Genomic DNA, 25,262 nt, shown 5'->3' on the forward strand with positions numbered 1-25,262 from the left:
CCCCCAACCTCTATCTTAGTGTAGTCAGCTAGTATACATTTGCAAAGCCAAGCTATAGATAATGAAACAGTGTACTTCTCCTTTGGAGCGTCTCAATGGTGTTGGCAATATAGTTAATGTCTGGTTGCTATGGGTAACAAGAACAACACGTTCAACATATGAGGTCCCTGGTTAAAGCTTATTTATCTCTCAAGATTAACTATTTTATCATAATAAAAATGGTGCCCATTAATCATATCACCAATATCGTATGACAGCAAAAAGTTTTCTGTTTTAATATGACAAATAGACTCTCAGCTTTCTTTCACTGATAATTATAATAGTTAATGATTCTTAATTTTCTCACAGAATTGAAAAACATGTAAATGCAATTATCCACCTCTACCCACCAGTTTTCCATAAGCTCGATCAGGGCCAAACATACTGACCTGTTCTGGCTGTCATCCCTTCCTCCAGGATACTGCTTTGGCCCCCATGACCCTGTTTGCTCATCCTTCTGTTGGCAGTGGCATGTGCACATCAATAATGACTTCATTGTAAGTCGTATGTTAGAGAACAGTCTATCATCATGACAGAAGGCAACCTGCATCATCAGAGTTGAGAAGAACACCAAGGGACTGAGGATGCAGATGCGCACCATCGCTCTCTGCATTGGTAGGCCAGAAGAAAGATCAGAGTCCAGAAGAAAAGTCAATTTTTACTGTTAAGTATATATATATTTTGAAATAAAACATCTCACTTTTCCCACCAACACATTTTGGAACTGACTGTGCCTTGAAATCAATGTATGTTCTTTAAAGCAATTGAGACATGATAAAGAAGTATGCAATGCAGCTTGTACCATCTCGTGCATGCAGAATGGTATGTTATTTATTGTTCTTAACTGACCATCAAATTTGGTCATCTGATACTTCTTCATGAAACGTAATAGAAGCTAGAACTCTCTAGAAATGTCAGCCATCATCCCCTTGCAATGTATAGGGTAGATTCACTAAGCCGTAGTAAAATTACCATGTGCAGATAGATTTACATAAGTATCATAGAGTGGTTTGTGCACGTAGCTATTATAGCTATGTACAGTTATGTACACAAGGCACATGTTGCTTGAATACCGCACATTACGCCATTTACAAGTTCTGGCCTGTGGCTGAAGCGGATTCTCAGCTGTCTTGCGTCAGTAGGACTTGTTCAGGTATAGGGGCTTTGAGCTCATCCTAAGTCTGGGGTTCCACCCCCGCTGTGATTTTTTCTGTGTTTTTCTGAGGGAGTTGTATACCTGGAACCGACTAGCAGCACTATTCTAAGCGCTTGTGATGTGAAAAGCTCTTGCTATTGCAACGCTATGGAGGATTTTTATAAAACCACCTTCATGTGAGATCACACACGTAGCATTACATTAGCAAGAGCTTTTCAAATCACAAGCGCTTAGAAAAGTGCTGCTAGTGAGTTCCAGGCCGAAGGCCTGGGACCCACTAGCAGTGCCTTTCTAAGCCATTGTGATTTGAAAAGCGCCTGCTAATATAATGCAATGGGTGTGATCCCACATGAAGGATGTGATTTTATAAGAATCCTCCATAGCATTGCATTAGCAAGAGCTTTCAAATACCAAGCAGTTAGAAAAGTGCTGCTAGTGGGTCCCAGGCCTGAGTCCTATGCTCTAAACTGAAGCAGTCTCAACAGCATGGTGTTGTCAAGCAAATCAGGAGTAGATCTGCTGCTGATTACTTCAGGTCATGTGACCAAATTTAAAGAATGCAATTGATAACGCAAAAATCAGGGCATTGCACTGTGCTACATATGGTATATAGTATGTACGGCTTAAACCAGGATTTTATTAGGTAGTCTATTTGTGATGAACATGTTACAGTTTTAAACAGGTCTTTTTACTGTAACTTATCACAGTTATTTTATGTTAGCCAGCTTACATATTAGATTTAGCAGTCGTTTAAAGAAATCTGAGATGAAGAATTGTAATAGGTATAAAATAACTGCAATAAGACCACCCATCTTATGTCATGTGCTGTACATACAGCGTGGTGTGTATGGCGGTCTGCTCAGCGATAACACACTGCACGGTCTGCTCTATGTGGATTTACTGCATGAAATTATGAGATTATCCTGTCAGAAATTCAGGTCATTCAGGTCTGCAGTTCAAATCAGCAGATTTATGTGGCTTAAAGGAACATCCCACTGCAGACAACACTAATTGGAAAACGATGTTGCAATTTGAAAAGTTGTATTTCTAAATGACCAAATTATTAAAATCAGTCATGGCTAATTCAGAGAGCTCAAGGCTGTTGAACATAAGGTCACCAGAGGTTCTTCCTCTGTGAGGATATGCACTGCTGTGCTGATTTAAAGAATGGTTTTAAATTACACCAGGTCAAAGTCTACAAACCCTAATTTTTAACTCAGGAAAATCTCCAGGGGGACGGCCATGAATTCTAACAATGATATTAACTGGCGACAGTATAAACACGCAATCAGGTGACAAGTAAAGACATATTTAGAGACAGGAGTCAGTATAAAAGCAAAGCATCTTTTTACTGTATGGCTGGTCACCCATGTATTGATTTTTTGGGTAAGTACGGCGAGGAATCTTTTGTCCCAACACATCACATCGATTCATTTCAGGGTAGGGGGAAAGGTGGCAGCGCATTTAGATTGAAGACCTTTTTCTGCACCAAGCTAAATAATTTTGCCAATTCAAATGATTCTCATTTAGATCACTGCTAAGAAGGTGGTTTTAACGATCACTGCTACACAATCAATATAAAGTCGATGGTGATCAATCCCTTGCCATATAGCACTGTTATCAACCCACGTATGGCTTAATTTCTCAATTATATAAGCACCTACTGGAATCATTAGGAAAAAAATACAAAACTTATATAAACTTGCATCAATTAGGACATATTTGTATTTCATTGATCATCCCTACTTTTCAGCTATGCTCTCCCATGTAAATCCGTAGTATCCAACTGCATAAAATTAGCACCATTTTATACATAGTGGCTGCCCAATTTGATAGGGTGAGTACTGATTCATTCAGTGTTCATGGTCCACGACAGAGAAATAATGCTATAATGTTCATTTACTCATGTGCTAAGTGGAACTCGCAGGCACATTCATCTCATATTGCAGACCTGCCCACGGTTCAGCACTCTGTGTCACTTGCCTGTGGTTTATGATGTCATGTGACCAAGCAAGCACATGGGACACAGAAGACACCCCCCCACACTCTGAAGCAGACCCAGTTAGCATGCTTGTGTATCCCTCCAGTAAGTGAAGGATATGATAGCCTCAGAGGTAACAAAACTGTACATAAGAATGTATAGCATTTCTTGTATAAAACCAAGTTTAAATAAAATTGTTGGATTTATTGATACATCATAAGTTTCATAAATTAGACAACATTTTTTTCATATGCTTATAGACACGTCCTAACAGTAAAGAGGTCCGTGTGATATAAAATCCATATGATGACAGTGCTAGTGTTTAGGTCTGTATCCTGTAACCTCATCCCATCCCTTCCGACAGGTCTGAATTATCCACTCATGTTCATCATCATCTGGAAGAAAAAAAAAGTGATTTGACTGTAAGCACTTGACTATTAGGATGTATGCAGCAATTCAAGGGCCAATATTAATATGTACATACAAAGCAATAATCAGCGATTGTAACCTTGTTTAACCTGTTTCAGCAATAATCTCATCTCAGTTTGCGATTGAACACACTCCACGTTTACAGATAGTGATAGTGGGAGAACAGATGGAGGCGTGGCGGTAGCATTGTTCAATCTCCCAACAACCAACAAACCCCTGGCCAGTCTCCTCCCACATGTCTTGTGTACCCCCAGTAATATAATGTGTACTCCCGGGCTTCCTTATCTGCCAGCGCATTTCCTCCAGTGCCCTAAGTCTTCTCTACAGCCTCGTCAAGTGCCTGTACCACATGACGTGACATCATGTACAAGTTCACCCTCATGCCACTGGTTCATGGGGTACAGGCACCCCTAGCAGCATTAGAGAAAAGATTCGGGACACTGGAGGAGGCGTGGGTTAATTTTCAGGCATGCAAGTGACAGCTTCTGTCTTGTCGGTACCTTGTCGAGAATGAAGGAAACCTCACTGATACGAAAATCACAACCACAAAAGTTTTCCTGGCAGAATACAGCTTCCGAGGACAGGGGAAAGATATAAAAAGGTCAATAGTTCATATATTTGAACTTTGGGACACTTAATAGACTGCCATTGAGCAGAGAAAATAAAACATTCAATCTACTTTGTAAGTGTTTTAATATAAAATAACACAACGAGGTATCTAAAAAAGGTCCTTTTTAGGAGTAGGAGGATAAATTAATTTCATCAGTTTATTTTCAGCGTGTGTTGACTTTAATGTTTTTCGTGCACTATAAAAAACTCTAACAACTTAGCATTTTTTTCTGGATACTGCATATGTTGTCCTGTTTAAGTACGTTGTAAACTGCTGTGGAAAATGCACTGGTGCATAGACCATGTATGACACAGCTGGAGGGGGCTGGAGTGTATAGTGGCTTGACTTGCTTGGTTCATAATGAGGGAGACCAGCTGAGGCTCAGCAGCCCAACTACAGGGACTGCCCAAAAAACAAGTATGATGGTGCCAGAAGGGTGAGATGGAACATGACTGGACTTCCATACACGAAGATCTAGCTGACAACAGAGCTGAGGCTCAATAAAGCCCCCTTACCTGGTCTAACAGGGTGATAAGGTTGTCAGGTAAACCAGCTTTATTACCAGTTTGGCTCCAATACAAGGAGTTCAGGTTAGCTTAAAAGGAACTTGAGGTGAGAGACATATGGAGACTGCCATATTTATTTCCTTTTAAGCAATACAAGTTGTCTGGCTGATCTATTTGGCTGCAGTAATGTCTGAATCAAACACCTGAAACAAGCATGCAGCTAATTCAGTCAGACTTCAGTCAGAAAAATCTGATCTGCATGCTTGTTCAGGGTCTATGGCTAAAATTATTAGAGGCAGCGGATCGGTAGAACGGCCAGGCAATGTGCATTGTTTAAGAGGAAATAAATACTACTCATTGCTTGGTTCAGCATATCTCTAATGTGGCCTGTTCATATCTCACATCCAAGTGGAAATCTCCCGTTAAAGTTGTCCTCGGTTGTCATCCGAGTTCATTGACTGATGATATTTGAACGCATGCTTGCTATGGTTGACGATCGTATGTCTAAATTTTCCAAGCCATGGGATCCATGGGTAGATCATGCTGAGAATATAGGTTTGGCGTACCTTGTTTTCTTCTGACCTCTCTCCTCAATTTCTTTGATACTTTCGATCTCGTATGGATCCTGAAGGACCTGTTTTCTTTTCCTTTTATTGTTGGCAGTCTATGCACATCTCACTTTTACTTGGTGTGTTCTATAACTTATGCTATTGTTAACCTACAAATTCTCACTTTGCCCCCTGCGTGGGGATATTTCCTGCTTTTATGTAATTTTGTAATTTTTTTGGGTATTTTCTATAACAAAAATCTTTGAAACTAAAAGGAAATAATAATAATAATATGTCAGCCTCTATATGTCTCTCGTCTGAGGTTCCCTTTAAGGCCCCTTTTCCACAGGCAGTTGATAGGCAGTGAAAAGCCTCTCAAAGTCTCACAACTGCTTGCTGCTGCCTGGAAACTGCTCGCTGCTGCCTGGTAGCTGCTTACTGAGCACACAGATCAACTGCCCATGGAAATGAGCCCTTAGCAACACAGTGCTGGATATACAGGTTACTTTTTGTATAGCTGTGATAACATGGTGAATTTACTGTACATATTAGAAATATTATATTGAAACATTCAACATTTCAGAAATGCTACGGAAGGCACATAGAATATTGTGTCACAGCATATGAATACCAGAACTTAAACAGTTACTGTTTGTACATACTGTTTAAACACAGAAAGAAGCGATTTCCGCATAATTACTGCAGTTCTGAGGCTATTCGAATCTGTGCAGCTGCAACCTCTTCAGCAGTAACCCATGAAACAAGACAAACTGGGCTTATTATACTGAACAAGCCTTAAAGCCCCTCCCTGATTGTTAGTAATTGGCAGCAATGGACTTAACAGCCACTTGACTATCCTTTTCACACTACCTGGCTGTGCAGCCAACAATTTGAATGACAAATGTATGTTTCTTACTGCAGCTGTCTCTGAGCACCAGAACTCTGATCTCCTACAGCATCACAACTATTCCTGAAAAGCAAACAGCATCCATGTTTAAGATGCAATTATTCTAAAGTATTGATTAGCGCTGGCAAATATAAGGCTAATAATAACCATTCTCCCAATAGATGCAATCTTCAATATGTTAATACGGAGACAGAGACTGCTTCGTGATTATCTCTTTCCTAAGCACCGGCAGTTTTTAGCCTTATCATAAATGAGATTTTGAACCCCAGTTCCTGACTGTAGTGGATAATTCCTGCCCCCCAAAAAAATCAGTCTAAACTGTCTAGCTGAATTATTTGCAAAGAAATAAGCCATTTTTTCAAAATTCATATGCACAAAAACTAGCACTGTTACATGTTTTCTGTCTTCGAAATACGTGTTGTCTTGGGCATTGCCAGACCAAGGGGATATTGGGAAGGATACAGCTTAGTTGTTTACTTTAATAAAGGATATTTCAAGTTGTCATAAAGTACTGTATGATTTGCCATAAAGGGGTAAGATGGGGAAGACAACGGTCTCAATTCACTAAACTCATCTCCTGTCTTTAATAATGTTTCTGAGCTGTTTTTGGTGTTATTACCATGGTGATAAAGCATGTAGTATTCACTAAATTTACCTCAGGCAAACCTAAAGTTAAGAATTCTGTTAAGGAGAGATTTCTGAAGTCAAGGGGTTTGATTCACTTAGACAAATAGCCTGCCTTATCAGAGTTAATACACCTTATCAGAGTCTTATCAGATGCACCTTATCCGAGTAGCATAGTGAGCGCTACAAACTTATGCCTGCTAATTGGCAATGACGAGAGCTCCACTCGTCCTGCCTTGAGCGTGCTTACTCTGATAAGGCATGCTATTTGTCTTAGTGAATCAAGCCCAAGGATTCAATCCTTAAAATAACAACACAATTCTAAAGTTAAAGACAGGCTGTAAATTCACAAAGAGGAATGCAAGTGTAATATGTGGGAGAAGTTATCACCTGGCCTGAGCTGTCGTTAGGTGGAGTGTTACTACAGACTGCAATATATATATATATATATATATATATATATATATATATATATATACACACAGAGGGGCTACAGCACACAACAGGAAAGCAGTGACAGGGGCTCTTGGTTACGCTTTAACGCGTTTTAAGCTCAGCAACTGCGCCAAAGTGTACCCAATCTGGTATGTCCTATTCTAACCAGGCAAAAATGCTAGTTTTTTTTTATCAGCGTTCTAGTTGACCATTGGGCTTTTGGTATGGTTCCCACTAGAACGTTGATAAAAAAAACTAGCATTTTTGCCTGGTTGGGGACACTTTGGTGCAGTTGGTGAGCTTAAAACGCGTTAAAGCGTAACCAAGAGCCCCTGTCACTGCTTTCCTGTTGTGTACTGTAGCCCCTCTGTATTTATGTAATTCTTACGGAGACTGGGGATCTCCAGGCTGCGTGCATGCTTTGCATAGTATTGCATATAATTTGGTTTGTGCTGCTCATCCCTTGGTATTTATTTATAATTTTCTCTTGTGAGCGTGCATAACCACGCCCACCTCTAGCACAGTTAAGCATATAAATGAGCGGAGCTCATATTTCAGTCAGTAGCTAGTAGAAGGTGAGGTGTTTTTAATTTCCTTTCTCCCATTTAGTTGACCATTGGGCTTTTGGTATGGTTCCCACTAGAACGCTGATAAAAAAACTAGCATTTTTGCCTGGTTAGAGTAGGACTCACCAGATTGGGGACACTTTGGCGCAGTTGGTGAGCTTAAAGAGAGACTGAAGCGAGAATAAATCTCGCTTCAGACCTCAGAGTTAGCAGGGGCATGTGTGCCCCTGCTAAAACGCCGCTATAGCGCGGCTTAACGGGGGTCCCTTCACCCCCAAATCCCCCTCCGTAATGCGGGGGAGCGCTTCCTGGTTGGGGCAGGGCTAACCGCCGCAGCCCTGCCCCACGCGCGTCTGTCAGCGCGTATCTCCGCCTCTCCCCCGCCCCTCTCAGTCTTCCTTCACTGAGAGGGGCAGGGGAGAGGCGGCGATGCGCCGCTGACAGACGCGACTGGAGGCAGGGCTGCAGCCGTTAGCCCTGCCTCCAGGAGCGACCAAGTCTGCGACCAAGTGTCGCAGTGGGGGGTTTGGAGGTCAAGGGACCCCCGTTTAGCGGCGCTGGCGCTATTGCGGCGATTTAGCAGGGGCACACGTGCCCCTGCTAACTATGAGCTCTGAAGCGAGATTTATTCTCGCTTCAGAGTCTCTTTAAAACGCGTTAAAGCGTAACCAAGAGCCCCTGTCACTGATTTCCTGTTGTGTGCGCTGTAGCCCCTCTGTATTTAAGTAATTCTTACGGAGACTGGGGATCTCCAGGCTGCGTGCATGCTTTGCATAGTATTGCATATAATTTGGTTTGTGCTGCTCATCCCTTGGTATATATATATATATATATATATATATATATATATATATATATATATATATATATATATATACACACACACAGTTACACGTATACACAGACACACACAGACACACACACATAGCCACAGCCTTTCTCTCTTGGCTGTCTACACAGGCTAGCTGTAATCGTCCTGGCAGAGGAGGGTGGAGCTACATCTTGCCTGCGTGTGCTCCTCCCCTCCCTACCTACTGCATGTGAAAATAACTACAGAGGTGATAACTTAAGAACTGGAGTGATAAAATAACACACTCACTGTGAAAATGTATCAATACACCTTAAGCCCCATACACATGCTCAACAGTAGTCTTTGCAGCACAATTATCAAACAACTTTTGTTGTTAAACAACCCCCCAAAAAAGTTGCTTGCTATTGTTCACACAACTGATAAAACTGATAAGACGTCAATCCAACTGTTGGATTGATGTCTTATCAGTCTTATCAATTGTGTGAACAATAGCAAGCAACTTTTTGGGGTTGTTTCACAACAAAAGTAGTTTTATAATTGTGCTGCAAAGACTGCTGTTGAGCATGTGTATAAGACTGATAAGATGTCAATCCAACATTTGGATTGCCGTCTTATCAGTTTTATCAGTTGTGTGAACAATAGCAAGCAACTTTTTTTGGGGGTTGTTTCACAACAAAAGTTGTTTGATAATTGTGCTGCATAAAAGACCGCTGTTGAATGTGTGTATGGGGCTTAAAGCGGAATATAACCCTGCATTTCAACTTTGCTCTAAAATATTATTTACAGCATATTATATGCAAAAAGCATTTTTTTTCACTAGACCAGCATTGGAAGGGTTAAACACAGAGGTTTAAAGTTCCGTGGAGAGATATGCAGAAGTTCAGATTGTTACATTCTATTTAGTTATATGTATCTATTGATAAATGTTACACACTCTTTGGCTGTCCTCCAAGCTCCTTCTCAGTCAGAGAAATGAGTCACATTCAACACTTAGATACATTTATGTAAACAAAATGTATCTATTTCAGCTTCGGATGTGTCTGCAGAAATCTCCAGGAACTTTAAAGCCCTGTGTAACCCTTCCAATGCTGGTCTAGTAAAAAAAAAATGCTGGTTGCATATAATATACTGTAAATAATGTTTTAGAGCAAAGTTGAAATGCAGGGTTATATTCCGCTTTAAGGCAAGTCTCTTTAGTAAATTAACAGTTAACCTCCTTAGCGGTATGCTTGCCGGCTATTCCTAGGAGAGCCCCCCATTATAATTTTAAGTGATCAGATAGCTGTAATAGCTTCAGCTAGCACTAAGCTAGCAGTGGTATTCCTATATTCTAGCCCGGTTCTTGTCCCCCTTCGCTTTGACCGATCCCTTATGCAGCCTATCCACCTTGCTGCAATATGCCGGCTACGTTTGTCCGGCGCAGTGATTGGCTGTAGCGCTGGGGGGCGGTATGGAGTGATGCGCACGTACGCTTACGCGCTCAGCTGCGTGTCTCCTATTTAGGGCTGGAGGGGGAAATCATGTACAACCACGCCTCCCTTTATAAAAGACGGTAGACCCGGCTAAACATGTCAGGGCTGCTGGCGTGCTGCTAGAACGGACCCTGCCACGAGATTCATCGCCTGCATGCACTCCACCTCCACTCGTTGCCGACCTGATCAATCCATCTTCTTCTAAGTGCCTCGAGACCGCTGGCTGCGCAGTGTTTGGGCTCCTTACCACCACGCCACGCAGATCTTTGCGACCACAGCCACGCACTGAATTGGCTAGGACTCTTTCATCCAATTTCAGCACACACCACACCAACTTAGGTGTATGGATGCATCAGAATGGGACTTCATGTCACTCCCCAAGCCGTGAGCTCCGGCAAGGGCTTCCAGGGACCAGCCACACTTACCAGATAGGAGCTAACTGGACTCCACTCTGCAGCATCTGGACCTGGTATAGTATGCTTCTATACTGTCACATCTTGTGCTTATATGCCTTGCAAGGGCCCTCTGCGGCTTTCCTACAGCTGATCTGTGCTTCGCTGCTTATCTCTGCTAACTGTACCGATTGACCGGCTTGCTGTTGTGTGCTGTATCACGTGGAGATCTAGCGCTTGTCTTGAACTTTTCCAGCTTGCCATACTTGGAACTGTACAGCCTCTGGAGGACACCCCATGTAGTATTATTTCTAGACCTATGTTATGGCAGTTCTTAGGCTCCCTGATCAAATTAGGTGATCCTAGGTAGTGGTATGGTTGGATGAATGGTTGCGTGCTGAGTGAGCTTCCCTGGCAGTTTGTACCCGTGCTTTTTAATGCTTTTTATTAATACATTTTGTACTTTTTCACTATATCAGTGAGTTGGCTATGATCTGTTGCACATGTCCCCCAAACCCCCTTTTTCCTTTACTTTTACGTTTTAGCTAGTAGTGGTGGCCGGCATCCTCAGATTACTTTTGACCCCCCCCCCCAATCGCCGTTAAATACATTACCACCCCTGGATCCAGCGATCGGCGCAACCTCTCTGCACTTCTCTGGTCCTCTCTATGGGAAGGATCGGGTCTGAGCATAACGTTGCCAACGTCATGTGTGATCCTCCCCATAGAAGGGAGCGGAGCAGTCCGGGGAGGCTGCGCCGACCGCTGGATCCAGGCTGTGTAATGTATTTAGCGGCGATCGGGGGGGGATCGAAAGTAATCTGAGGATGCCGACCACCACTGCTAGCTAGCCTAGTGCTAGCTGAAGCTATTACAGCTATCCGATCGCTTAAAATTATAATGGGGGACTGTCGGCTGCAAACTCTCCGGCGTGCGTAACGCCCAGGTTGATTTGTGGTGATAAGTTTTCACTTGCCTTATTATCACCAGCATGATCTTAGTAAATTGAGGCCAATGTCACACTTCTTTTTTACAGTTAAGAGGTTTATTTCGTATTTTTAAAGAACCGTAAGCTGGAAAAAAATTAGTTCAGCTTACCTGGGGCTTCTACCGACCCCCCGCAGACATCCTGTGCCTGCGCTGGAACAAAATGATCTTTGGGTCCCTGTCACAGCTCACTTCCTGTTTTTGTGACTTTAATGTCGCGAGCCACTGCATCCTGCTCATGTCCTTGCTCCCGCTTATGTCAACAAGAGCGGCCTGCGCAAATCACTACTGTCATTTACATACGGGGCCCTGAAGAATGTGCCAAAAGTTCTCCACTCCATTGAAACCAAAGGTGTTTTCCACTGATCAACACAATCAACACAAAACTGCCAGCCTTTGAAGTGCAAAGGAAACTGATTACACCTAACCAAAAGGTACTAAGCAAATTGCAAATATACCGTGTGTATCAGTATATCAGTGGCAAGATATCTTCCTCTGGAGAGATGGCTGATAGCAAAGTGCCTCTTCTTGGCACACATAGCCGGCTCCGTAGCACATGAGTTGGGCGACGCTATAGCAGCAATGCTATAGTTCGCAGCCCACGCACTTCTCCCTCTGAGTTGCTACAACTCGTATGGAAAATAGTATTTAACACCACCGGGAATTTCAATGTCAGCAGGGTGAGCCGTCATTCGGCTAACCCTGTGCCAAGCTGAAAGGTGGAGTACTGACACATAAGCTGCTGATAGTGCTGTACAACAGAATCGGCAAACAAGCCTTTCAAAGTCTGGTGGCCTAGTGCAGGCTTGTCAACTGTCAACGTTATCAGGTAAAAAGTCATAATAACTGCATTATATAGAATGTAGAATGTTAACTATCATCTTCATTAGGCGAAAAAGTCATAATAACAACAATGTGTAGAATGTGGCACTCTCAATCTATAAACTGGTCTTCTTACAACTTCTTATCTGATGAAGCCCGAGGTGTCTGACGAAACATGACATGCATGAAGCCTAAAAAACTGATTAAAGGACCCTACAGCGAAAAATTAAGCAGGTAAAATATGACAGTGCCAACAGGTTTCTAACTAGTCCATCTCCTCATGGGGGATTCTTGGGGGTTTCTTTGTTTTCAAAAGCATTTCCTGAACAGCAGTTGCTAAGTCTAACTGCCAAAATAATGTGCAAGTGAGTAAGGAGGCTGGCTGGTATCTTCAAACATTTTTCAAGCCAAAACAGGAAGCTGCACTGAAAAGTCCTTGGTCCTACACCTGCAGCAGCTACACTTGTAGGTGCCTATTTGTGGGATATAATGCTATACCTCTTGATGGTAATACACATCAATCAAAGCATTTTGTTACTTCTGTCACCCCTTTGATTTTGTACCTTGTAAGATGCATGTGTGGGGCATTATATGTTGGGAAAACCAGAGGCCCATCAAAGCGTGGGTGTTTGAAAATATATCAGACATACACGGTTGTAATCTTACGTTTGCAGTATCACCTTACTTTAATCTTAAAAGTAGTTGTAGACTTTTGTTCTTCTCCATCAAGATATTGGACTGCATACATGTGAATCCCCATGGTGGAGACATGGCTCGCATTTTAATCTAGCGAGAAACCTCATGGATTTTTATGTTGCAAGCAAATGACTACCCCCCGGTCTTAATGATATGGTACACTAATCAAATTAATTTATTACTTTCTCCCAATGTACTTTTTGCTTCTTAGGATTGAGCAGTTTTTTGAAGTCACTTTTACACCTCAAGGGAGGGCAACACTTAGATATGGCATTGCAACAAAGCAGACACAGGCAAACACTCTGGTTAGCTCCTAGTTGGTTTCAATAACCCCTTTCTCTGATCGTTATAAGACTCGTAGGTGTTGATTGCCTGAAATTGGATTTGTGCGTTTAAGCCATGAGAGTACTTACAAACCTCACTGGCCTACCAATGGGTATCCGTCTTCTTTTTGTGTTGTATACAGTGTGTTTGATAAAGAGGCAGTGCAGATGTAGAATGAACTAGCTCTGTTGCAAAAGGATGCATACGTTTCTTATTTTAGAATTTTGTATTTTAATTTTTTATCTACTTATTTGGATTGACTGGCCTACAAGTATTACATTTCAATTACAGCTGTACATGACTGTAAGACATTCCTGTTACTATTCTGTGATAACAACTATTAAACATTCAAGCTTTGTAGGGGTTTCAGAAAAGAATGCAGAGGCTAGGGAAAATGGCGACACCATCATATTTTCTGTCATGCTGAATTTATTGTATCATCTGTGCAGTTCATAAATACTCCTAGTAATTGGGGGTCCCAAGTACTAAAATTCCCTTCATCCGATACAGAAGACGATACTTTGGATCAAGTGTTTTAGTGGTTACACTTGTTATGGCTGTGAATATCGCAATGGCCACACTTGTTTTATGACCATTACAAGATGGGCCCCTAGGCTGTGAGGGTCACCAAAGAGGAGGCAAGGGGAGGGGTGTGAATACTGGGGTGGCCCCATCAAAGTTTTGCTGGGAGGCCCCATGAATTTCAGTTACGCCACTGCTTCCAGTTGTGACTTTAAGCCTCATCTACACGGGTAGATGAGGCTCCGATGATCCTTATCAATCGAGCCGCTGATGCGGCTCGATTGATAAGATCCGACAGGACGGATCTTGCTTTCGCCGATTCCCTGCTCGCTCCCCGCTAGGGGACAATGGCAGGGAATCGAGCAGAAGATAAGCGGCGCCGGCGGGGACGAGCGGGCACGAGCGGGGAATCGAATGCGGCGCACGCGCGGCGAGCGGGGACGCGGCGGGTACGCGCAGGAGGCGATCCGGCGGCTAATCGAGCCGCCGGATCGCTACAACCTCTTATGGTGTAGACGGGGCTTTAGGCTTGCTGTAAAGGATAAGTGCAATATTTTTTACAACAGGGCAGATATGGAGTGGGACAAAAAAGGCTGCTGGTTGAGAACATTTGGTTACTGAAGAAACGGTTATTTTTTTTGCAGAGTGGAACTAGTGAAAGCGGGCAGAGAAATATAAAGTTTGTTTTACAGATTGGGATGAAATATGGTGGTTAGCCTGCTGGGGGAGGAATTTTATATTTTTCAATGAAATTGTACCATGACATGAGACTTAAATTAATCATAAATATACAGAAAATTGTCTGTGGTCAGAGCCCATGTGCAATTCATTTTTTCTCCTGAGTTTTCTCCTAGGTGATATTTTCACACCTTGTCATAAAATGCTTTTTAAACCAACACCAAGCAAGAAAATACTTAAAACATTTCAGATTTGTCTTTGTTTTACCATCATTTGGGCACTTTTTAAATTGTAAAATGCTTATTTTAAAGAGAATATGAATAATATCTCCTAGGAGAAAATTTAGGAGAAAAAGTTAATGCATATGGGCCGTTGACTTCAATAAGTCGGAGAAGAGTCACATGGCCAGCCACTAGAAGATCTGGGAAGGAGAAAGGGGTGGGATTTTTTTCTCAGAAGGGTTTCTAGCTGGGTGCTGATTTCCAGTAAAGACCTGACAATGCTTGGGATGCAGAAGTATACTATGTGTAGTGAAGAACTGGCAATATGTTGGTGAAGAAAGTAGCAGGCATTTTTTTTCTCAAATCATGCAGGCAAACTTAAAATCTAAATATACTGTGTCACATTTTCCTGACAGACTTGCAATTTTAATTAGCAAACGTTCTCTCTTTTCTTTCTCTAAAGTAGCTATAAGGAGCAGGTTGTCTATATTTGGCACTCCTGTTTCACGTCCATCTCTGATATTTTTGATGAGTTCCTGACATGTTTGCAGTGGCGTATTTAGGTAAGACAGCGCCCATGGCAAATACTAAAATTGGTGGAATCTGCTGCAAATCTATAAGTGTATTGCCACCTTTAATGTGTTTTTCTTGCACAGAAAAAAAAAACCTGACATTATGCATGATAATTCTGCACATTTTGTCAGTATTCTGTATCAATTACATTAGCTGTTGTAAAAAAAACGCACATGTTTTTCTGCATAGAAACACACTTGGGGCTTGATTCACAAAGCGGCGCTAACTGTTAGCACGCCTCTGAAACCCCCCTTAGCACGTCTAAACAAGCTTTTCGCGCATAAAACTTTACGCGCGCAAAACTTTATGCGCGTAAAACTTTACGCGCGTACTACACAGAGCGCAGGGCGCTCCGCGCGAAGTGCCCATTAAAGCCTATGGGACTTAGCGTGCGTAAAACTTTGCACGCGCAAAGTTAGCGCGCGATCTGATTGAGAAATCCGGTGCTAACCTACTTAGCATCCTGGTTAGACTTTAGACGTGCTAAGTAGGTTAGCACCGCTTTGTGAATCAAGCCCTTGGTGTGCAGAAAATTTATGCAGAAAAAGGCGAGCTGAAAACTGAACAAGCATGCAGATCAAATGTCTATGCCATATCTGACAAGATTAGCTGCATGCTTGTTTCATGTGTGTGATTTAGACCCTAGTGACCGGAAAGATCAGCACGATTTCCATGCAACAGGTATTGTTTACAAGGAAATAAATATGGCAGCCACCACTCTCTCATATGAATGAAAGCAATGAAACATTTGCAGCAACGATTATAACATAATAAAAGCCTGACAACCTATTAAATATCATAGATGTATACTGAGCTAGAAATATAATGCATTTTAACTATTGAGGTACACTGTACAAGAGAGAAGTTGTTAAAACTGGCCACAGATATTCTAGCAGGGTAATGGTTAAAGTGCAGAGAGTGTCATAAATAAAAGTAAGTAAACAGAACACTGAGATAAGGCTGAGGAATGTGTGAATGACAGAGAGGAGAATGAATAGGAGATCCTGTATCCTCCAGACCAAAAGCATCTGCTGCTATCTCAGGGGACTGAGACATGATCTGTGTTAAGCTCAACACACACCATACAATCTTGGTTGTACAGATTTACCAAATCTATGTAGTATAAGGGCCAGCAGATTGAAAATACCTTGAATGATTGATTGGTTAAGCTTTTATACTACATGAAAGTGGTAAGATTGAACAACCAAGATTGTATGGTGTGTGTTGAGCCTTAGGGAGAGTGGGAAAAGTTCGGAGTTCACCTCTCAATAGCTTCTAATGTAGATATATGACAAAGACTGAGACGGCCAGGCTGCTGGATGATTGTTACTCCCTTAGACTCAGGAATGCTGTCAGCAGCACTGCGCCCCCCCTGTTGTTTGAAGAGGGAGGTCGCCTGGGGCACCTGCCATGCCTGTACCCTTCCAGATACGTGTCTGCATGTTTGGGTCATTTTAAAGTATATCCCCAGTGTGGATAATAGGGAACTGGGACATTGTGTAGTTGGCAGAGACTGATGGTTCTTCTTTCTAAAGGCAAGCAATTGTAATATTGCCAGTGGAGACATACCGTAGGTGGAATTCAGACACTGAAAATTGTAATAGACTTAGGCCCCGTTCACACTTGCGGTTTAGTAAAAACCGCACCGGATGTCCGGACCGCACCGTATCCGGACCGGACCTGATCCGTACGGTTCCTATCCGGATCCGGTCCGGATCCGGTCCGTTTGCATCCGGTTTCCGTGCGGTGTGAACACGGTTGCGGTCCGGATCCGGTTTCTTAAGGAGATAACATCCTTTTATTACCTGGGGTCTGGGAGGTCAGCAGAAGGGTCTGGGGTCATTGTTGGAGACAGGTGGACGTGTGGAGACCATCCGTGGATACAGAGACTGCAGTTGGGACCATGGATCCAGGCATTTTTTACTCGTAAACCTGGGAATTCTCTCTGTTGTTCGCCTCCTTCAGACATATCAGACATGTTGCTGGCAAAAAGAGCTCCAGCATGAAATCGCTGCTGCCCCACTCTTCGCTGGGCCCATGTGGTCCCCATCCAAAATGCATAGGAAGTGGGGTAGAACGTCCGGTTTTTGTAGCCAGTGTGTTGTGCGCTCTCCGGCTCTCATTGCTTTGTATTGGCCGGATGGTGCAGTCCGGCTCCGCTCCGGATACGGCTGCCGGAGGAGCCGGACCAAAAAATAGCGCATGTTGGAACGGACGCCGGAGTCCGGATCCGGCCCGGATCCGGTCCGGCTCCGGTCCGGCAGAACGGACGCATGTGAACGGACGCATAGGCTTTCATTGCCATGCCGTGCGTCCGTTCCGTCCGTTCTGAAAGCGGTCCGGCTCCGGCACGGCGATTCCGGACGGCCACCGCTAATGTGAACCGGGCCTTACAAAGCTAAAGTTTAAAAGTACTGTATTAGTATATTTTAAAATACAGCACAATCGCCAAGTGGTTTACACTCTCGCTTTGCAGCATTAGAGTCTCAAGATCGATTCTTGTCCAGGATACTATCTGCATAGGGTGTGAAATCTGGCACTAATCTATTGTGAAGAAATATATTTCTAAAGTTCTGTAGAAAATGTCAGAGCTCCACAAATGCATAATGATAATAATAATAATAATAATAATATGCTTGCTGTTATAACATCTGTATTGCTACAAATGATCTTTCAAAACATTTTATTCTGCATCTAATGTAAGATGTCATTTCAGTCTACATACTACATTGTTTCTGTCATTGTATGAATTGGCTCACTCTTCAAGATCCCATAAAAGTTAATTTATATCAAGGGACAGAGGTTTGGGCACAGGTAGCAGGAAAGAAGAATATTGTTATGTTTTACACTGAATTGTCTTCAGTGTGATCTTTGACACCAGCGACCATTTTGTTTGTTCTGTAAAAACAAGGCACATGTGAACTCTGCTGTGATAGACATCCTACAGAGGCACTCCCTGAATGCAGCACGACTTCTGCTAAAGCCGTCTTGTTAAGACATTGCTACAGAGGACTTCCTGAATGTTTCCTACCATCTGTGTTACATGCTTTTGGGCTGGTCTGACACCTTAGAGTTTTCCTGCTCCTTCCTTCCCACCCTACACAAGTTGTTCTGGATGAGTTCCCTGTCATACCAAAGCCTTTATTCATTTTTCTCTGCCTACGGTTAAGTTTTCCTTTTACATGTCTGTTATTATATGGAACTGTGCCTCAATACGTCTCTTTTGAGACCTACTTTATTTTTTTAACTGTATGTAACAGTTTCCAGATTTATATAAATTATATATGAGCACGCTTTGTACAAAAAAAAATCTGATCTTTTTCAAAACAAGAAAAATACCTGTCGCGTTTCCTCCTTAGCAGTCTCCTGATGCCTGCTCACACCCTCTGCCATGACAGGTTTGGTCAACTTTAAGTGACTGAGCAATCACACTGTCTTTGTCATGCCCACGATTAAAGCATGATTTTTTTTTTAAGGCTGGATGGATGTGAGCAGGTAGCTATCAGTCCATGAGAATCTCTTAATTGGTGAAGCAGAACAACCATGGTGAAGAGGCACCCAGGATGGATATAACTTAATGAAAATCAGATAAAATTGAAAAAGATGGAGGTGGCTTACCTCTCAAGACTACACAAACAATTAAAACAAGGTAAATTTTTGTAGCACAGGCAATGCATTTTGTAGGTACAAGTACACTTCCTCAGTGCCTGAGCCCACTGCTGCGTTTTTAAAAACGCATAAAAATGCATGCGTTAAAACGGCATAAAACAGGCTCAGGCCCTCTGGCCAATAACCGTGTTGCAGTTTAAAAGCCTCAAAGCTCAGAGCACTCCATCCACCCTGAGCACCTCTTCACCCTTGTTGTGCTAGTCCCACCTCCCCTTTTTAAAAAAGCCTGCCATTTGTAGTACCACTTTCTTTTTCAAGAGTGTGACCACCTTGCATCCAGCCATCCCTGAAGGTACTCAAGTGAATGTTTCTCCCCTGCTTCATGTGGTTGGTTGCCCCTTTATGCAACCTTTGTGAGTATATTTCCTATTGGAGTTTTCTCTCCATATTCAGAAGTGGTGCATTGTGGGTAACCACAGATGTTCACTTAAAGTTGAATTATCGCAAATACCTTCTGTTTTAAGAAGGCAAACCACACTAAGCATTGCTTTTTAGTGTGGCTTTAGGTCACCCCCAGCTGCTTGGTTACTCTGCTGTACTGGTTAAAATTACAGCTATAGGCCTGCTATACACCAGCGGTTCTGGATGTAAGCCTGGCTTTAAAGGGAAGGTTCAGGGAGGGTGGAGGAAAAATAAAAATCAATTTCCACTTACCTGGGGCTTCCTCCAGGCCGGCTGCCAGGTCGGGCTCTTCTGCGCATGCGCAGTAGTTCTGCGCATGCGCAGTACAGCCCGGCGGACGTCTGATGACGTCAGAGCGCTGGCGTGGGACGCAGAAGTACCAGGACTTGGAGCGCAGAAGAGCCCGACCTGGCAGCCGGCCTGGCCAGGTCGGGTCGGCCACCGGAGACCACCGGGAGCCTGCGGAGCGGCGGCGAGGGCACCTCCTGCCTGCCACGGGCTGGAGGAAGCCCCAGGTAAGTGGAAATTGATTTTTATTTTTCCTCCACCCTCCCTGAACCTTTCCTTTAAGGGCATAAAGAGATAATTTGCATATTCAGTAGCGGTGCATTGTGGGTAGCCACAGGTGTTCACTTAAAGCTGAATTACCGCAAATTCCTTCTGTTTTAAGAAGGCAAACCACACAAAAAGTGACATATTGCACTATTGGGCTCCCGTTGTCACTGTGTTTTTTTCCAAGGTATTTATCGCCCAATCCTTTTTTGGTGAAGCAGAAAGTTACCTGTTATTTTACAAAAACTACAATATTTTTACAAAATAATTTGTGCATAATTAATTTAACAAATTGGCTGTCTGAATTGGGGCTTTAAAGCAACCCTGTAGTGACCAAATCGTTTTTAGATATTTTTTAGATACTCACCTTAGAAGAGAAAGCCTCTGGATCTCATAGAGCCTTCCTGGTCCACTCTCTGTCTCCATGTTACCCCAATGTCCCCCATTCAAAATACATGCCTTCAGGACTCCAAGGAAGGACTTGCATCCCCCAGTGCTTCCGAAGATGGGCACATCCATACTGCGCATGTTCAAGTCTGGTCCCTAGTGCTGCCTGGTCCCATCTACTTCCTTTTATGTGACATGCTTCCAACTACCTTGTTCCCATATGTGACCACATACCTGCTCTCTGCAACCTGGAAATTGCATGCTGTCCTCCTCTATATGCCACAAACATGAACTCACAGTGGGGCATGTTAGGACATGGAGTGGGCTACAACAAGATCCTGAAATTGGTGAGTGGTGGGGGGAGTTCCAGTGGACAGAGTATGGCTACTTCAATGCAGTCTTACTACTAGTTACATTTTTGTAGTGGTTCAATTCTACTGTAATGGAGGAAAACAAAACTGTAACAGAAAAAAAAAACTAAAACAAAACCCATGTTCTCTGCTTTTCCAGCCTGTGATAGAGTTAATAGATTTTCCCTCTCCAAACATCACCTACATTCTTTGTCCATCAAATTATCACACATCATGTACCTACCCTACTCTTTTCGGCACCGTGAACTGTGCCGTGCCCAACAGGCACATATTTACTAGTATATTATTATTATTGCATTACTATTTAGTATTAATATAGCGCTGATATGTTCTACAGCACTGTACAGCGTATATATAGTCTTGTCAGTGGCGTAGCTAAGGAGCTGTGGGCCCCGATGCAAGTTTCACAATGGGGCCCCCCAAGCACTCTATACTTAACAATTGATATGGCGCACCAAAACCTGCTGATGGCAACTGCAGTGTCAGAGGTGCAAGAAGGGGATGGGGAGCAGTTTGTTAATGATTTCCACTATTCAAAGTATCTATAGAAGTGATTATTATGATCACAGGACCAATAGAGAGCTAATATTGCAGTTGAGGGAGGGCCCCTCTGGCCCAAGGGCCCCGATGCGGACGCAACCTCTGCAACCCCTATTGCTACGCCCCTGAGTCTTGTCATTCAACTGTCCCTCGGAGGAGCTCACAATCTAATCCCTATATCATATGCCTATGTATGTCTCATGTAGTATATGTATCAATCTAGTGCACATTTTTTAGGGGAAAGCCAATTAACTTATTTGTATGTTTTTTGAATGTGAGAGGAAACCAGAGTACCCGGAGGAAACCCACACAGACACGGGGAGAACATAAAAACTTAGTGCCCCGGCTGAGATTTGAACTGAGGGCCCATTGCTGCAAGGCGAGAGTGCTAGTCACTATGCCACCGTGCTGCCCATTTGTATATGATACTGCCCTCAAGCCATGGTCTGTATTAATATATTACGCAATGAAGTTATCATATGACTTCTGCTCAGTTAAACAGCGATTTTGTCACAGACAGGATATCTTATAAACAAAAGCTATAACAACGAGTTCAAAGCATATGTGAGGAGCCTGAGGACAAGGGATGGGAGGGTGTGCCCACCATATTGTTAATCATTACAGGTTCCTGTGTTTCTGGAAAGCTTGCTGCTTATCTCCGTTGATATAATATTTTCTGCATTCCAAAACATTTGGGCTGAATGCCAACAAAAACTATTCATACACAGTTGTGAAACAGGGTGTCCGACAGGACAGCAGGATAACCCTTACGAGATAAAATCACTTTCATTTTCAGCACTGTAAAACAGACTACACATTGTGCTAGATCAACATTAATCTACACCAGAGGAGCCCATTGTGTAGACCGCGATCTGCCGGGAGATCGCAAGGACTTCATGGTAGATCCCGACTTCAATACATTTTCCATTCTGTATATACAATTGTGCTCCTAATATTGTACATAAATAGATCATTTTGACTATTTGATATTTTTAAAGTTGCTCACAAGCTGAAAAAGTGTGGGCACCTCTGCTCTATACACACACAGTGGCCATGATTCACAAAACGTATCTTAGGAGTTATTCCTTAACAATGCACTATAGCAGGGGTCAGGAACCATTTTGACTGAGAGACCCATAAACGCCACATATGTTTCAAACTGGGACAGTGCACATGTGCAGCAGAGGGCTCATGGTGATGTGTATACAGTTGATCCTCAGTTGAAGTGTCAGACACGTCTTCAACTTCTCTTGGGTTTCAGCAACATCAGCAATTTTTCCAAGAGCCAGACAGGAGAAATTCCTACTAACAGCTTGTACAATCACCACAAAAATTAAAGCAGCGCTCAATGTATATAATACACGAAACCTTTATGCACTATTTTTTTGTGCACACAGATAGAGTCCAGATAAAACTGTTATCGCCCAATCAGAGGCAGATCGCTCTAGTTAGATACAAGTAGATATTCAGAAATATTAAGCAAATTTGCTAGTAGTGCTCATTAACAGTTCATCACATTTCAATATTTCTGTAAGGTTTTCCCCTTCCCTTCCCCCCCCTCCTTCACTGATGCATGCATTGTAAATCATGCACCAGTGAAGAGAGGACACTATTCATACTAAGACGACTGTGAGCAGTTGGAGTTTTCCGGTGGAGGCAAAGGGGTGGCCTTCTACCCCATAAGCGATATCGGGCCGATCTGGGCGGCAGCATCCGGTGAGTTGCTTTATGAAGGAAAGGGGGGGGGGGGCGGGAACTCACAGCGATATTGAAGTGTGATGAACTGTTAATGAGCACTACCAGCAAATTTGCTTAATAGCTTGTACAATTAGCTAGCTGACTTGGGGGTCGATTCACTGTAAGACAAAATACACGTACTTTGGCTCAATAAGCTGCTTGTCAAGTGACAGACAGCCTATTGGGCCAATCAAAGTGCGGGGATCTCGTCCTTCAAAGTCACTGGACCTGACAGGATCCAGGGTGGGACAATTGGAGCAGCTGTTTTGAAGGTAGCGCAAGTTAGTAGTGCATGCTACAGCGGTAGCATGCTTACTTTGAAAATGTTACTTGCGCTGTCACACTAAGCGGTGCTGCTTGAGCAGTGTAGCTTAGTGAATCAACCCCTAACTGTGAGCCAGATGTAGCCATCAAAGGAGCCACATCTGGCTCCCGAGCCATAGGTTCCCTACCCCTGCACTATAGTTTCAGCCCCTAGCAAACAAGAACACAGAGATAATAAGGTGAGAAAAACTCCTATCAAAGTTTAGTTAATCAGGAACAATTTATTAAGAGTGTTTATTTTACTTGCTTTATGCTGCAAAGGTAGTTAATATGAAACAAATTACCCAAGAGAAACTTGACCAATGGGTCTAGTCAAGTTGACATACTAGAATATGTAGAAGTGATCCCCTTATGTGTCCACTTTTAAGATGTAAATCTTATTTGTGGGTAAACAGGTACCTTAAAGGGGATGTCATCACCCTCAATAGGTAAGTATTGACCTACATCATTCAATAACCAATTAAAACATCAGTGTATTATGAATCTTGTTAAAAAATATTCACATAAATACAAATACACAGTATCCTCATGGCCATTACAGCAAAGTCATGATTAAACAGTTTACAAACATTATGCATCGTTCCCAATAAGGATACCATGAAACTGGAAAGTGTTCCTTCTATCATGTCCACCATTATATAAGTATCATGGAAGTCCTCTTTGGGACAAATATATCCATATATTTAACACTTCGTTTATGTACAGCCCAGGTAAGCAATCAATTTTCTCGACGCGTTTCGTGAAACATGGGACCATATAATATCCACTTCTTTAGGAGTAATGCATTTCCCGGCTAAATTCTAGCACGTAATTGGCTGGAATCTAGAATTAAAATGTGATAAATGGAGAGAGCTTGTTGAATGCAGAGAAAAAAAGGTAGTTAATATGTAATGTGAGAAAGAGATAAAGGGCCTGATTGAATTTAAAATGAAAAAAAATCTCTCAATTGTTAAAACTTTTGCATGTCGCTGCATTTTCAGTCTGATTCATTTTCGTATTATCAGGTGCAATAAAACTTTCTCCATGTGTGCTTGTTTGCCGTATGCATTAGGATGCTGATTTTGGATATATTGGTAGGCAACCCAATTTAGACACAAACATCAGTTATTGCCTAAGGCTTGACTAACCCTGTTATTTGTTTTATACAACGTGGGGCACTCCTCCTGAACAATACTTCTTCACTTTGCATTTTAGAGCAGTATTTCTCAACACTATTAAAGCATGTACAACTTTATTTAAGATGGTGTTTATTTTGATCATCCAATGTGGACAACATCATCTAAAGTACCCCCAATACATAGAGACAGGGCCAAGTTCAAGTATACGCTGACCCCAAAGTACCTTCTGGGGGGTACGGCTATCATCTATTCAGATATATATATATATATATATATATATGATATATCATATATTGAGAAACGAGGCTATACGATAGTCTGCAAGAGAGCAATGAAAATCCAACCCCTCACCCATATAAAGCACCACTGTTTATTGTCATGTACAAGAGGCTCTTCCTGCCTTCCACTGAATGACAGATTCAGCCAACTGAACAGGTAAGAGATTTTGGATTTGCGTGTATCTCTCATGTACTCTACTTACAGTATATGCACAAGGTATGCCCTCTTGCTTCTGCTTGTTACCCTCCCCCATTATAATTTTCAGCAGTCTCCATTAAATCTTGACTGATGATCCCCAATGACTGTATGCACTGTTGCAACATTGAAATGGATGGAAGCCCTGGCCACTAATGCTGGGAATACATCCTGCAATTTCCTGTCGGAAATCTGATTTCGATGGTGTTTCTGATCATCTTCTATAGCAATCAATCAGAAAAATGATTGGAAATCAGATCGGATCTGTTGTAAGTTATCTATTGGCCCATTGACCCATCTGTCTGACGCAAAATTGCATGGTGTATTCCCAGCATAAGATTCCTTGGCAATGGAAGTTTTTCAGATGTAACCGTGCAATCGGCTACAGAA

The 25,262-nt window shown here is 42.6% G+C and overlaps 1 protein-coding gene across 2 annotated transcripts in view; it reads right to left on the minus strand.

The window, feature by feature from the left end:
- Window positions 1-3,359: 3,359 nt before the first annotated feature.
- Window positions 3,360-25,262, minus strand: part of MORN5 (MORN repeat containing 5) — a 56,266-nt gene continuing 34,363 nt past the window's right edge. For both annotated transcript variants that reach the window (XM_068248125.1, XM_068248126.1), the window contains exon 5: window positions 3,360-3,571. In XM_068248125.1, the coding sequence (XP_068104226.1) occupies window positions 3,492-3,571 (80 nt within the window). In that variant the 3' untranslated portion in view covers window positions 3,360-3,491. The remainder of the gene's footprint in view (window positions 3,572-25,262) is intronic.

Source organism: Hyperolius riggenbachi, chromosome 8 (genome assembly GCF_040937935.1).
Source record: "Hyperolius riggenbachi isolate aHypRig1 chromosome 8, aHypRig1.pri, whole genome shotgun sequence".
NCBI lineage: Eukaryota > Metazoa > Chordata > Amphibia > Anura > Hyperoliidae > Hyperolius > Hyperolius riggenbachi.